Genomic DNA, 14,657 nt, shown 5'->3' on the forward strand with positions numbered 1-14,657 from the left:
TAAGGCAGCCTGAATTACGAACTTTAGACAAGATCTAAAATAACTGTGATTTTCACCCAATGTAACAGCTTGAGTCCTTTCACTCTTTCTTACTGTTAACATTAGAGGCAGGTTGTCAGGTTTGGTTTTATCTGGGCTTTCAGACCTTTCTTTAAGACCTACTGTTTTATTTAGCTGGGAAGTGTCTAGAACTCTTTTCTGTGTAACTAATAAAATAATAATATGAACTATGATTTTCATTGTAGGGTTTCATATTTTGCTTGTTGCTTCAGAATGAATAATTAAGTTTTAAGCTGTGAAAACTCTTAAAAATTAAATAAGGTGAGGGATCATGCAAACCACAAGCCATATCTACATCAGATATTTGACCAATACTTCTTTTATTGGTTTTCTTTTTTCCTGCTTTTTGTGATTTATTGCATGCAAAATGTCTGAAATGTGGTCTTTCTCAGCTGTGAAAGCAAATTAATTCTAAGGAGTATTTCAAACAGCTGCTGAGGGTGGTATAAGTCCATAATCAGACCTTGGAATTCGGAAGGAGATGCTGGTAAAAAACTACATAATAGCTTGCATTAGTTTTTGCAAGTCTTTGCTATCAGCTTGAGTTTTGCCTTGTATTAATTTAGTTTAGCATTAAGAGCTCTTCCCAAAATATCACCACTCTGCAATGATTACGTGCCTCTAAGAAATGGACTTCCATTGTCAGAGGAAATCTTCAGTAGCTGTGTCACAGTGCCTGTGGATCTACATCTGAATGTTGGACTATTTTAACCAGGCACAAGATGCCTGGAACCAGGTGTCTTTTGGTACCTCACTAAGTTACTGGTTTCATTTTGAGCTGAGAGCACCTGTCCATATTTCTTTATCTTCTTCCCAGTTAGGGGTAGCAACAGTTACAGCAACACTTGCCTAGCAGTGTTATTCCTTGCTGGAATCTCTGTCCCATTACTGTTGGTAGGCAACTTGATGATTTCATAGAAACATTTTAAGTAAAGCTTTGTACATTATAATAAAATCGGAAAGATTACTTTGTGCTGAATTAAGACCGGCATTTCACACTTGATTCCCAAACTAAATAACAGTTTTTTTCAGATTTGAATTTGCCCTGATGGGTAGAAGGGAGGAAGAAACATTTGCAAGGAAAAGTTAGTTATGATGGTACATGTCTAGCCACTTGTCTGCTTGTAAAATTTGCTTTAGAAGCTACAGCTCTGTCTCTTGTTTGTGGTGGTACTAGGCATAAAATGAGTGGAGAACTATTGCAATTTCCTTAAGAGGGTCAGTGCTCTATTTTTACTAGATTTTCCTTTATATGTTATTGTAAAATGCAGGCGAACTCAGTGGGAAGAAATGATGATGTCCAACTCCAGTTCAGAAGGCTGAATGATTTCTTTATTATAACTATGCTATAATACATTAATCTACTATTTAAAGGAAGAGACTAAAACTACGTACCTACTTGTTCTAACTACCATATCTAACTAACTCACCACTCATGACCCTGTTCTCCAGAGTCCAGACACAGGTGGGTGGGATTGGCCATCAGGCTCAAACAATCCTCACCAGAATCCCGTCAAGCAATCACCCCCAGTAAACAATTCTCCAAACACATTCTACATAAAGAGCAGAAATAGAAATGGTTTTCTCTTTCTTTCTTTCTGTGCACCTCTATGAAAAATCCTGAGAGAGGGAGAAATGTGCTTGCTGCAATATGTATAGATTTTCCTTCAGTGTATAAATATGACTGTATCCCTAGTGCAGCTAGTAAACAGTAGTGTGAAGGAACACTAGGTGAATGAACCCTTGGTATTAGCAGTGTGACTGCACCTGCAGGAGCTGAAATTGGCCATGTGCAGGTGTTCATGGGGCAGGCTGGGGCAGTGAGCAGTCCTGTCCTGAGTGCCAGCTGCCCCTGCTTGGCCTTGCCAGGGAAACCAGTGACCAGCTGCTTGGCTTCAGCTTATCTCCTGGCCTGGCAGGCTTTATTCTACCTAGCCTAACTCATAAATTCACTGGGATGGTTCTTTTGCACTTTCAGATAACATCAGCCTTTGATATTATGTTAGAGATCAGGTTTCATGTGTTAAAATATTCTGGGAAATGATTTCTTGGTTCTGGCAGTCCAATCACAAGCCATGGTTAAAAGGAAGAGCCACTTTAATCTTCCTCCTGGGTACTGCTGAATGGACAAATCATTCTTCGTTAATTAAGAAGTGATAATATCACTCTTCAGTAATGGAGCTGAACATTGCTGCCATCTAGAATAAAATTTGCTAGGGGAAAAAAGAATTCTCCCAGCTTTGTAGTTCTGATCCTGTTACTGTGGTGACTGGTGAATATCTTGTTTGATGGTTTTCTTGCTTTTGCATGATCTCAAATATTTAATTATTGCTTTAGTGTCAATCAATGTCGCAGCTTTTGCTCTTTAACAGTTTGAAGTGAAATGAATTTTATCATCCTTAAGTGTAACTAACAAGAAAGTTAGTAATTACTGTGACTGCAACTCCCCATAAAGGCAAATGGAATTGTGAATATCCAAGGGTAGAATTCTGCTTTAAGCTGTTATTCTGTTACTTAAGTCAGTAAAGTTCCAGATTTGTAATTTTAATTGATGCTCATTTAAACCAGCATAGTCTCAAGTTAGAAAATTCTACTAGATGTTAAATATATGTCATATAAAACATTAATTAGAGTTACAGATTCTCCCAAATGTATGGTAATGCAAATTTGCATTTTGGAACATTTTTGTTTTCTTGAAAATGAGAAATGAGAAAACCTTGAAAATCTGTTTCTAAGATTGTAATAAAAAGAAGCTTTTTCTTAACATTTGGAATTCCATCTTAAATTGTGTAGAACATTCAAAAAGGCCATTAAAATACGAGGAAAAGATGTATTTGACAAATTACAGAATTATGTCCATGCAGCAGGAAAAGAGAATAAAACAGTCTTGTAATGGGAAAGTTAAAGGATGAATATGCAAATTTGTTTAGCATACATATGGGAAAATTACAGATGATCTGAACTTATAAATCAGATCTAAAACTTATGAATCTGATGCTCATTCTTTTTCTTTTATAAGGATTACGGCTTTCTTCTGTCAGTTACAGCTTGAATAATTTTGTTTGTCCCTTTAATGTCTTGATAATTCATCAGAAAAAGCACAATTCATTCAAAAAAGCATCATTAGATGCAGAAGATGCAGTCAGTGCTTTAAACAGCAGGATGCAGGAAATTCTGACCTGAGGCAGAACCAGCAAACAGCCTCAGACCAATTAATACATTTGGGGGGAGGAGTTGCAGTTCTTATGGAAAACCAAGTTTAAAATAGGAAGCATGCCCAGCATAAAGAAGCAGGTTCTCTATTCTAAGTGTTTGGGAAGGTGTGAGATATTTCCCTCCAGCCCCTCTAACTACTTCAGACCGCTAATTTTTTGAGTAAAGAGGATAATTGTTGAACTTTTTCACAGAGATAGTATTATACTTAAGTTAACAATTGAATAACATATTCAGTGCTTCTTTTATTTTGCTTTTCTGTAGACAAAACATGGATGCACACTCCTGAAGCCTTATCAAAGCACTATATTCCCTATAATGCAAAGGTAAGAAAATATGAAGTTATTTTCTCCTCGTACCTTTAGAACATAGCACATTCTATCATGTTTTTAACTTGAAAATTGCAGAGACACAGATTTGCCAGATGAAATAATGAAGACAAACTTAGCAAATGTCTGTTTTGCAGGCGAAAATGTTCTGTTTTTAATGGGCAGTTGATTCTTGTTCTGAGCTATGGTTTACTAGAAAGCAAGCCAGTGTTCCATCTCTGCTTGATGATGCTTTTCTAAATGGGTGGAAGTCTGGAGTGCAAAGGAATTTAACATCAGGCTGCATGCTTAGAATATTATTAAAATTAATGGCACAAACTTCTTTTGAACAATATCAAAGGCAATGAGTGACAGCCCTTTCTGCTGGATATATTGAAATGTCAAATACTCAGGAAATGTGGTTGAACAATAATGGCATTTTTGCACAGTAAGGCCAGAAGTCTTACTTTTATTTCCTTATCCCAATTACAGTGAGATAAGTTTATATAAGTAATGGTTGAATTTATCTAATGCCATCCCTTGACAGGATATGCATCTCACCTAAATACCTTAGAACCTAAAGGTTCATAAATACTTCCCTAAATACCAGCTTGGAAGATAGCTTGCTAAAAGGAGGAAAGAATATGCAGCCATCAGCGTAACTCAGAGTAAACTGAGTAATCTGCAATTATTTGCTCAAACTGAGAGTATAATTCAATAAAATTCTATTGTGGGCTGTTCTGGATGATGTTCTCATATGATTGGTGTTTCTTAATATAAAAACCTTTCTTAAAATAGTCTTAATAAAAAAATCAATGTGAAAATTCCTAGTATAATTTTTTTTAATCTGTATGTGTATCTATATAAAAATATTTATTTCATGGGCCAGGACTCAGGTTTCTACATGAGTGTTCCCTGCTTTTTTATTTGCAATTTTCTTTTGCTTAGCATTGCCACAGAGTGAACAAGAGATTGTAGTGGGAATTGGAGTCTCGTTCTCACAGTTGCCAGGTTTTGAATGTGTTTTTGTTCTGTGTGTTTTCCAACTGAATTCTTGTCCAAAGGCTGTATTATCATTTAACTGAATAGCCTTGCCAGACACCTTGGCTTTACATTGCACTTCTTGAGAGGGAGGATTACTTGCTGTGGTGACTGTGCCATCTGCTTTAAGAGCAAGCTGAAGCCGTGAGTTTTTTCCAAGCACTGAACAAGGTCTGTTAATTTCTGGTCTTTGAGAGAAAAAAGAAACCTCTCTCATCTTCCATGTTTCATTGTCTTGCCTAAGAGCAGATCTGGTGAGTTTGTGTCAGTGCAGCTGTGCAGAAAAAGAATTAGAATAAAGAGGATGGTGCTAAGATGGTGGTAACTGTAGAAACAGCAGCATCAGCAGCTTCTGGAGCAGAAGAAAAGAATGGAGAATTCCAATCTAAAGGAAGTTGCTCTCAGCCTGGTTAGGAAGACTCTTGGTCCAAAATGTCTTTCCACTTATTTAGGCTGATGTGTGCCTAAGTGTCCTCTCCAATTCTGCTCCTGTTTGTTGTTTATTCCAGGGCCGCCTCCACCTTTGTGGTGGCCTCCAAGGTCTGCCAGAACACTTGTAGGAAACTGAAATTTTAATACCACATATACTGGGTTTTGGTTTTGTTTTATTTATTGCTTTTTTAAGAAAGTTAACCCATTTTTTCATTTGGATCACAGTAGAAAATTCTTACTTAGAACTATCAGTCATTTGATTCAATGCAAGCAAAACACTGCTCTGCTCTGCAACTGGAGTGTAAAGGGTATGGGATTCCCTACCCTGTTTATTTATTGACACCTGGAATAAATTCACACAGCTTTTATGAACTCAGCTGGCATATGCAGGCATGACAATAAAAAATCTAGATTATATTTCCACCTCAGTTCTCAAATATCATTCTCATTAAGTTTTGCCATATTTTTCACTTGAAGAGGAAAGTATGTATCTATCAGTACCTTATTTGGGGTTTGCAGCATTTTGGGTTTTAAGTGAAATGTCTCATTGATTTGATAACTTGTAATTATGTCGTGAAATAATGATTAAAAGCTTCAGAAAACCTTCATAACACAGGAATTGAAGGAGACTAGTTGATTTTTGCCCAAATTGTTCCAATTCTCTAACGTTCAGTTCATGTATCTTCCATGTTTGTTGGGAAGAAAAGACAACACTTGATCTGATTTATTTCAAAAAGTAATCATGTGAGTGAAGAATGACATGTTCAGAAAATCAAATCAGTTTGATGGGAAGTAATACCAGAGATGTTATTTGTCCATGAGCAACTGAGCTGTATTCTACTCCACAGTTTTTTGGATGCAGATTATCATGGATGGAAAAGTGGTTTCTGTTCTTTATAAGATACAAAAATAGTTTTTCTGGCACTAATCAGAGATGGTGAGAACACAGGGAGAACTTACTGGGGAAGATGAAGTTTTTTTGATTCCTAAGACAGCGCATTGATAAAACACAGTCCATGAGTTGACTGTTATTAAAAAAAAAAAAAAATCTTAGCAGAGTTAACTGGAAAGTAAAAGAACTCTGCAATATTGACTCTGCAATATTTTTCTCTACCAGTTGGAGAGGACCTTTATAACAGAGAATTAGTAATGTCATGTTATCTCCTAGAATATGCACCCTCAGGATGATTTATGGCCATAATCCTCTTTGCAAGAAAACATAAGCTGAGTTGTTTCTTCTGCCAGTAAAATCCAGGAACCATGAGTCTCCTAAGGAAGCCCTGAAATATAAAAGTATCTTGAATTTCTCTCTCTTTTCCAACACACCCACTCCTACTTCGCTGTTTTGAAATTCGCTGATTTTGGCATGGTTTTGCATGGTGTAAACCAATGAGGATTTGGGCTTTGGGGTTTTTTATTTGTGGGAGGTGAGGGGGATGGGACAGGGGTGTTTATTTTCCCTCTTCAATTTTGCTTTGTTGGCTTTTGTTCTGTTACTGTAATTTTTTTGTGTTAAGTGTTTTTTCTTGGGTCCTTTTTTTTTTCTCTTCTTCTCATCTTACCTTGGTCTTACCTTTTCTTCTTATCTTGCCTTGGTCTACTAGAAGGCACTGATAATAAGATTCCTCACACTTCAGCATGTTCTGGATATGTGACCTTGTTTTAGTGAAGCCAGAATTTTGACATCAGCTTGTGGTCCTATTTTTTTTTTTTTTTTTAACTGTGTCACTACAAATGAAAGCATATTGGTCACACTTTTTTTTCCCCCCCAGAAAGATAATTTAGAATTTTTATAATATAGTACCAAACATAGACTCATTTTGATGTGGTGGCATGACAGTTTTAATATCACCCAGATATAAAATTCTAAGGCAACCCCAAACTTCTCTGTGTTAACTTCTTCTCTAATGGTCCTTAATTAAGAAGGGATATTTGTGTTATTTTCTATACTGTAAAGGAAAAGCTCTCTTTTGCCTTTAAGGCAATTCTTTTGATTTGAGGCCAGCTTCCTTTCTGCAAAACAAAAGTGATCAAAGTGTGATGCTATAATGAAAGAAGACTGCAGCCTTTAAAAAAGGGCTGGTGGTTGTCATCACCTGTGTGGTGCCTTTCTGCCAATCAAAAGCTGCCCCAACCAACCATGTTTACTGTGTCTCTCTGTAGTAATTGTGTCTGTAATCCCCTGTCGAGTCACTTGCTTATTTTTTGGCTTATGTCAAACCTCCACATGCACAGCTTTCCATTTTGCAGACGAGAGGTTGTGCTTTGCCAGCCTGGTGTTTATGTTGGCTGCTGACAAGGCAGGGCTCAGTGGCTCTGACCTTGCAGAAGTGCTGCTCTTCTCCATGGCAAGTGATGGCACCTTAAACCCTTGGGAGGGTATTTCACCAAGAGATGTCACAGCTCCCCAGGGCCCACTGGCCTAATGCTTGCTTCACACTCTCATTCCATTGTTTATGTTGTCAGCTGCAGATTTGATTCTTGAGGTAGTAGTTTCAATTCGAAAGCTTAGATTTAAATGAACAATGGGAAATAGGAATTTAGTAATGGTCACACTTTATGATCTGGAAGGTCTTTTCCAACCCAAATTATTCTGAGAGTCTGTAATAAAACACCCTTGGTGGTACCTAAAACTCTTAAACTTCACTGTAGGACAATAAACAGTTTATTTAGATTGTCAGCTATATGCCATTTCTTATTCCATGTATTTTTTATCATCATTGAATGGCAAACACTTTTGTGGAGCAGGCATTTTGGTCAAATGATGTCACTATAGTCACAGGGCTCTAAGTGCAGTTCTGTCTTTTGAATATCTGCATTTTGCTATCATCAGTGTTATCAAAGCCATATTTTTGTGGCATAAACTGCACTTCTACTACAATTTTTTTTTTTCTTTTTGCTATTGCTATAGAAATTCTCTTTTTCTATCCAGTCAGCATTTCAGCAGACTGATCATGACTATGTCATTAAAAGTAACGAAAAAATTTCAAATGGCAAATTGTATTTAGCTTTCCCAAGTCAGCAGAGTTACCAGGCACACTGTTAAAAAGTATAAATATAGCAAGATATTTCAAACAGATCACAAAAATGTTGAAAATTAGAAACTACTGCAGTAGAAGAGAAATTATGAGAAATAATGAGTTTTCCTACTTTAAATTTATTATAATTAGAATTAATGGCTTAATACCAATTAAGTTTCATTAAAGTACCAAAATGTCTTGCATGTGATCAAAATTAATTCAGCGTTTAAGCACAGAAAAAATCAGTTTTGTGAAAATACCCAAATGAGATAGGAAAGCAAAAAATTGTAATTTTACAAGGCAATGCAAATTTGAACTTCTTAATTATTTCTGATACATTACAGTAATTAAATTGGGGCTCATTATACCAAAGATGAATAAACATGCAAATGAAATATAAAATATTTAAAGTCTGCAACAGGTACTCTCAACTGACTTGGTTTGATTGTTCTTACTCTCCAGAAAGGGGGTATTCTTCAAGAAATTAATCAAATTTATGAGCAATTCCAGTGTTTCTTCCTTAAAGTCCATTTGTGTATAGTAATGCAAGGCAGTTTAGTATAATGGATGATGTTTCAATTCTTTCTTTTTTCAGGAAAAGGAAACAATAGGGTGTATGTGTTTCAGTGAAATATTTGTGGTAGGTTCCAGTTGGAAACCAAAAAAAATACCAAGATTAATTTAATTGGCGAAGTGAGATAAAAAACACTGGTCATGTTTGTCAGTACTTTATAAACTCCAACTGAAGGACAAACCAGTAGCTCTTGATCTGTTCTCCATGGCTGTCATCTTCTTTAAGGTTTTGCTTGTCATCCTTTGGGCTTTTCATGAGCTCCACTTTCCTTGAAATTTCTGAGTCCTGGTGACATAACTTCAGTTACAACTACCAAAGATTTGCAGCACAAGTAAGTTGTGGGAGCTGGAGTTTCTTGGCAGGAATCACAAATCGTTCATACCAATTAATGGCATTCGGCAGAGGATCTGAGCAGCCATTGGAGTCCCTCTCTCAGTAATGCAGTAAAATGTTAAAAATGTCATAAAACAGGATGGAGACAGAGCCCCTTGTCTACATTGAAGCTGATGTGAAATCTACCACAGCCCTAAAGTATTTCCTATCCTGAGCAAGTTTTAGGTTTCCTTTGTATCCAAGCAGTTTCTTTCTCTCACATAAATCGCCATCGCATCCATTTATTTAGCACCCTGGTGCTTAGTTACAGTCTTTTTCATTGTCTCTGACTTTAAGCAGTCTAATTTTCACTTCTCCCATCAGAGAAAAAATACTTTTAAACAGCTTAAGAGCTTTAGGCAATTTGTTTTGGTAGAAAGTTCTAAAATCAGTTATTTCACACATTGATATGATTTCTAACAACTATAATCTGGATTGAAAATACAAACCTGCAAAAGCTTTAGCTCATTGTTGGACTTTGAAACCCTCAGTTTTAGGAAGGGGAATGTCCTATATATCCTTGAATGTTGGGAGTTATCCCTTGGCTGTCCTGCATTTGGATTAGGATTTGCTTTGGGAATTGAAATGGAAGAATCTAGTGTAATATAAGTTGGATGGACCTCTGGAGACGATCCAGTTGATTCCCATCTGAGAAATTATTTCAAAGCCAGGTGGTACAAAACAGAGCCTCATGCAATTGAGCTTTAAATGTCATTAAGGGCAGAGATTCAGAGCCTCTTGGCAGGCAGTTGCAGGCTATATTCCCTACCATTCTGACTTCTTTTGCCTTATTTCTACCTGTAATTTTTTGCAGCTTGTGACTCTCAGCCATGCATACACATCGATGTGTGTACACCAGGCTCATCACCTTCAGGCTGAACAAATGCAGATCCATTTTTCCTGACCATCACCTTCTCTGTCACAGTCCTCGCTGCTGCCAACCCCAGCTGAGGTTTGGCTTTTCTAAATTCATCCCTGCATGCCTGAAAAATATATCTGTATTCCTCCTATGTTTCCTGTCCCATGCCCTCCTCTCTGTATCTCTGCCAGCTGTAGCTGGATGCTCGGTCAGCTGTTCAGGAATGCAGGAATGTTTTTGGGAATTATGCAGTCTAACTGATTGCTGCCTGGCCCGTGGCTTTAAGAGGAAAGATGATATTTGTATCTTACTAAGAGGCTTCAACTACCATAGCAGTTGGTCTAACAACCTTGCACATGGAAGTCAGGCTTAGTTTAAGCTTCCTAGTGTGAATGCAACTTAAGGGAAACAATGAAACTGCAAGGCTTATTTACCCTGCAGGGTCTGAAGAGTTTCCCTGTTGGGGTGCTCGTACAGGAAATTGCTGCTCATGCAGAGCTGGTCTCTTGGTGGCAGAGGGCTGTTCTCAGCGTTAGAAGCTAGGATTCCAAAGTTCCTGGAGCATGAGTATTGCCAGGTTTCTCACTTTGCTTAGATATGGGGAAGAATCTGGCCTAGGTGTAATTTTAAGCCTTGTGTTTTATTTTACTTCAAGAATGGGTTGTTGTTGTTCTATTCTGTCTTAGAATCAGTTGCAGAAGGGCTGGAACGTGAAACCCCTGGAATTTATATAACTTCTGGATTGTGTGGCACATAGTTTATACATGTATGGTAAACTTCTTTCTGGCTCAAAGCTTTTTGTAACCTTTTACTACAAGATTGCGTTTCTTAAGTATGTGTATTGTTTTGGTTGAGTTTGAAAATCCACATCAAGGGATTCTGTGGTGTTGATTTCTCTGGTATAGAAGCTGTGGATGGTGGGGTTAACAGAGCACATTGGTGAACAGCATAGCACCTGAGACCCAACATTCTTTGTTATTGAGGTACATTCTTTAGATTATTTTTGTTCTATAATTTATTATTCTTTATGTAGATTATGATTATTATATTATTCTTCCAAATTATGATTCTTGGTGTAGAAGAGCTGTTTGTTGGAATAAAGAACAGCCCTGTGTTTTAAGTGTTAATCCAAAAAGTTCTGAAAGTAGAATATATTTGTTTTTATAGAAAAGGCACGTGTAGATTTTTCTCTAGCAACTCTCAACAGCAATTCTTCATAATATTGCATTTAGCTCCTCCTATGAGGAGCTGCTGAGGGAGCCCCAGATGCTCCCCATCTTTTTTCCCCATGAGCACAATGAGGTTGAAGAAAACCCTTATTGCTCTCTACGTGTACCTGAAAAGAGGTTTTAGACAGGTGGGGGTTGTGCCTTCTCTAAGGTAACAAGTGACAGGACAAGGGGAATTGCCTCAAGTTGTGTTAGGGGAGGTTTAGGTTGGATATTAGGGAAACAGTCTTCACTGAAAGGGTGGTACAGGCTGTCCAGGGAAGTAGTGGAATCACCAGCCCTGAAAGTGTTCAAAAAACATGTGGTTGTAGCACTCAGGACACGGTTTAGCAGTGAACATGGTAGTGCTGGGTTAACAATTGCATGCAATGATCTTAGAGGCCCTTCCCAACCTAAATGTTTCTATGGTTTAGTATTGAATGCAGTATCTGAAGCGTATTTCTAAAGATACCATGTTAACTATGAATTTAAAAGTGTGTTTTGAACAGTTGCATCCCTGCCCTTCCCTGGTATTGTCTCAAAAGAGGTGACCAATGAGATTGTTGAGACAAAAGTCACAAAATTGTTAGAAGCTTCATAGGAGCTTTTACAATATCATTTTCCTATTCTTCAGAGAAAGACTAAGTTAGTATTTGAGTATTAATCTTCTGAAGTCTGTGATACTTAGTCACGAGTTCCTCAGCCCTGGATAAGGGCAGGTACTCGCTGACTAAGGAGCAGTGGGTGATCTGCCTGTTAAGACAAATGAATAAAGCTCAGAGGTCTGTCCAGTCAGAATTAACAAAGCAAGAAAGAGTGTGCAAGGACCTTCGGGTCAACCAAGATTTACTCAACCCTCCGCATCCCTCTCTGTTCCTTCTCTCTTGCTCATATTTATTCCCTTGCCTCTCCCTAAGCCTGCTTGAAACTGCCAGTTAGCCTCATTAGCATCTCCTCTGGGATTCCCTCTGCAGCTCTCTTTGCATGAGAGCTGTCAGCTGTGGGAATGTGAGGTTTCTGGAAGAAGGCCTTTCAGCCTCTGCCCTGTTGAGCATCAAGTGAGTTGCATGTGTGGCACTGGAATTAGTAGGGTTCAAACATCTGGATTATTGTCCTTGTGGGCTAGGTGGCCCACAGCTGTTTATAGATTGGTTTGTTTTAAATTAAATCAGGCCTGCAGATGAATTACTCTTTCTTATCTCCTGTATTTAATCTCAGCCCTTCTAGAAACTACACACAGACCTGGTTTATAGAAAATAAGAGAATGGCACAAGATTTTTAACAGAAAATTCTACAAGGGGATTCAATTTTAAAAACAGAACCAAGACTACAGGAGTCAATCCAACAGCCAGGCTGTTCACCATTCAGGAAAAGTTTCACATATGCTGATCTCCATGAGGATTCATCCTCAGTAAGCCATTAGGCAAACCACCAGCTGCAGTCTCTGACTTTATTAACCTTAATAAAATAGTAATGTGCACTAGTCAGCTGTGGATCCTGGACTGCAATAAATATTTCTCTCAGAAATGCCTCCTTCAGATTACTCTGGCTCAGAAAGGGTAAAACCAATCTTGGCCTCTTTTAAAAAGCATTTTGAACTTTGTCTATGAGAATATTAGGTGTAACTTAATAGAGGAACTAATAATTTCTGGTTTGGAACATATCAGAGGAGAAATATTTACATTAAGTTATTTGTAAAGCTTTGTTGAAATGTTTTGCATTTTCACTAGGAATTATTGTGTGTCACTAAAAGGGAATGATGGGTTACATTGATCTAAACCTTCAGTATTTTTTCAGTGTTTTCATAATGAATATTCCCTTCATTCTGAACCTTTAAGGAAAATCCAAACAGGGCAGGTCCTATTGTTTTACAAGTTGTTTTTCAATGTGTTGCTGTAGTATTACTGTAAATTGGGAAAATGTAGAAACAAAGATGTCCATTAAATCTTTGAAATGTATGGAACCAAGGGTTGCATTTGAAGGGAAAGATAACTTGAAGCATGAACTAGAAAGGTCCTTAAACCTTATCTTTGTAGTATTGCTGCAGTTCCCAATGCTTCTGAGTAGGGAGAAACTGGGAGGACAGATAAGTAACTCAACAAATCATGTTAATTAGAGCTAAAAGATTAGGTGGGAGGGAAGTCTTGTTTACTCATGAACACAGGTTTATTGTGGAAAAATCCATTCAAATCAGGAATTTATAGGCCTTCTTAAGTCACAATTTAGAGGCCATATCCCAACTTGCACTTTATGAGGCATTGAGGACCTGAAACTCTTACAGGCAAACGCACTCTCAAAATGAAAAAGAATGCCCCAAAAGTGCATGTGCATGCTTAATGTTGAGATTAATCTTAAATCTTTAGAACTAGGTATGGATTTGAGGGTTAAATTTTGGGTTTTGAAGACAGGCAGGTGGGAAGGTGGGACCTCTTCACATGTTTTTTTTTATCTTTGAAATCTGCTGAAGCACTCTGAGTGTGTGCTGTGTGACAGAATGCTTTGTTAATTTTGTGCTGGTTATAGCTTTTTATTTGTGTTAGTGTTTGCTGTTTGATGTGTATGAGGAAGAATAGGGTCGATGTTTTATATTGATTTTCATCAGTAACACTCAGAGGTACTAACTGAAACTGTGCTGTGCATTTCCAAGGGGTTACTGCAATTTATCACAGTTCATTAGATCATAAATTTTTTGAAGCTAAGGGCTATCTTTTTGATGCTTGTGCAGCCTCTAGAATAATGAGAGAGAGGCTGTAGGTGCTACCCTGATGCAAATAGTCATAGATCAAAGCTCAGAATAAGTAGGCAACAGAAGACCTTGGACTTCTCTCACGAGCTTTCTTCTCAGTTGGGATAATTAAATGATACTGCAGATAAGAAATGGGTGACTTATTATCCTCAGCTTAAAGATAAGAAACTGAGGTAATACTGAAGCTTTTCCACATATCTGCCCCAAATCTCTGTTCTCAAATCAGACCCCAGATTTTGAACTCTACTTTCATGCCTTGAGCTCAAGATTAAATGTCTTCTCAATACCTGCTCCCTAAGTGAAAAGGATTAGGTTGCTATTTAGGGAAGACTCCAAATCCTTATGTGAAGGATTTTTAAATACAGAATCAGACTTTTCTGATTCTATGTTCACCTAATGATATGAGTACCACTATAATGATCTAGTCTAGATTAATTTTACCACTTCAGCACCAGACTGAGGTCTTTTATTGGAAAACATAATATTTTTTATGAAGTAAGAAGTGAAAGCAAATATTTTTGTTGGATTAAGTGCCGTTGTAAAATAACTTACAGATTACTTTCCATCTCAGTTATGTTTTCTTAAAAAGTTCATCCAAGATGTTCATCTCATCTGCTGGTGGGTCTAAGGTCATGATAATGGTGGTTTCTTTTCATATCTGATGTTGCCAGGTTGAAATATTTTTCCATTTTGCTAAAATAATCAGTCTAATCAGAAAATTCAGCTTTCTATTTTGTAATACTGTTCAGCAGGAAGAATATTTCCTGTGTTTTAGTAGTGCTCTTCACATTTGTTGAATGATAACATAAAGAGACAGTTATTTC

At 37.4% G+C, this 14,657-nt stretch overlaps 1 protein-coding gene across 4 annotated transcripts in view; it reads left to right on the forward strand.

Moving 5' to 3' along the window:
- GULP1 (GULP PTB domain containing engulfment adaptor 1) overlaps window positions 1-14,657 on the forward strand; it is a 146,519-nt gene that overhangs the window by 77,731 nt on the left and 54,131 nt on the right. For all 4 annotated transcript variants that reach the window (XM_053982936.1, XM_053982939.1, XM_053982940.1 and 1 more), the window contains one exon: window positions 3,538-3,599. In XM_053982936.1, coding sequence (XP_053838911.1) covers window positions 3,538-3,599 — 62 coding nt within the window. The remainder of the gene's footprint in view (window positions 1-3,537; window positions 3,600-14,657) is intronic.

The sequence above is a fragment of the Vidua macroura genome, chromosome 7 (assembly GCF_024509145.1).
Source record: "Vidua macroura isolate BioBank_ID:100142 chromosome 7, ASM2450914v1, whole genome shotgun sequence".
Taxonomy (NCBI): Eukaryota; Metazoa; Chordata; class Aves; order Passeriformes; family Viduidae; genus Vidua; species Vidua macroura.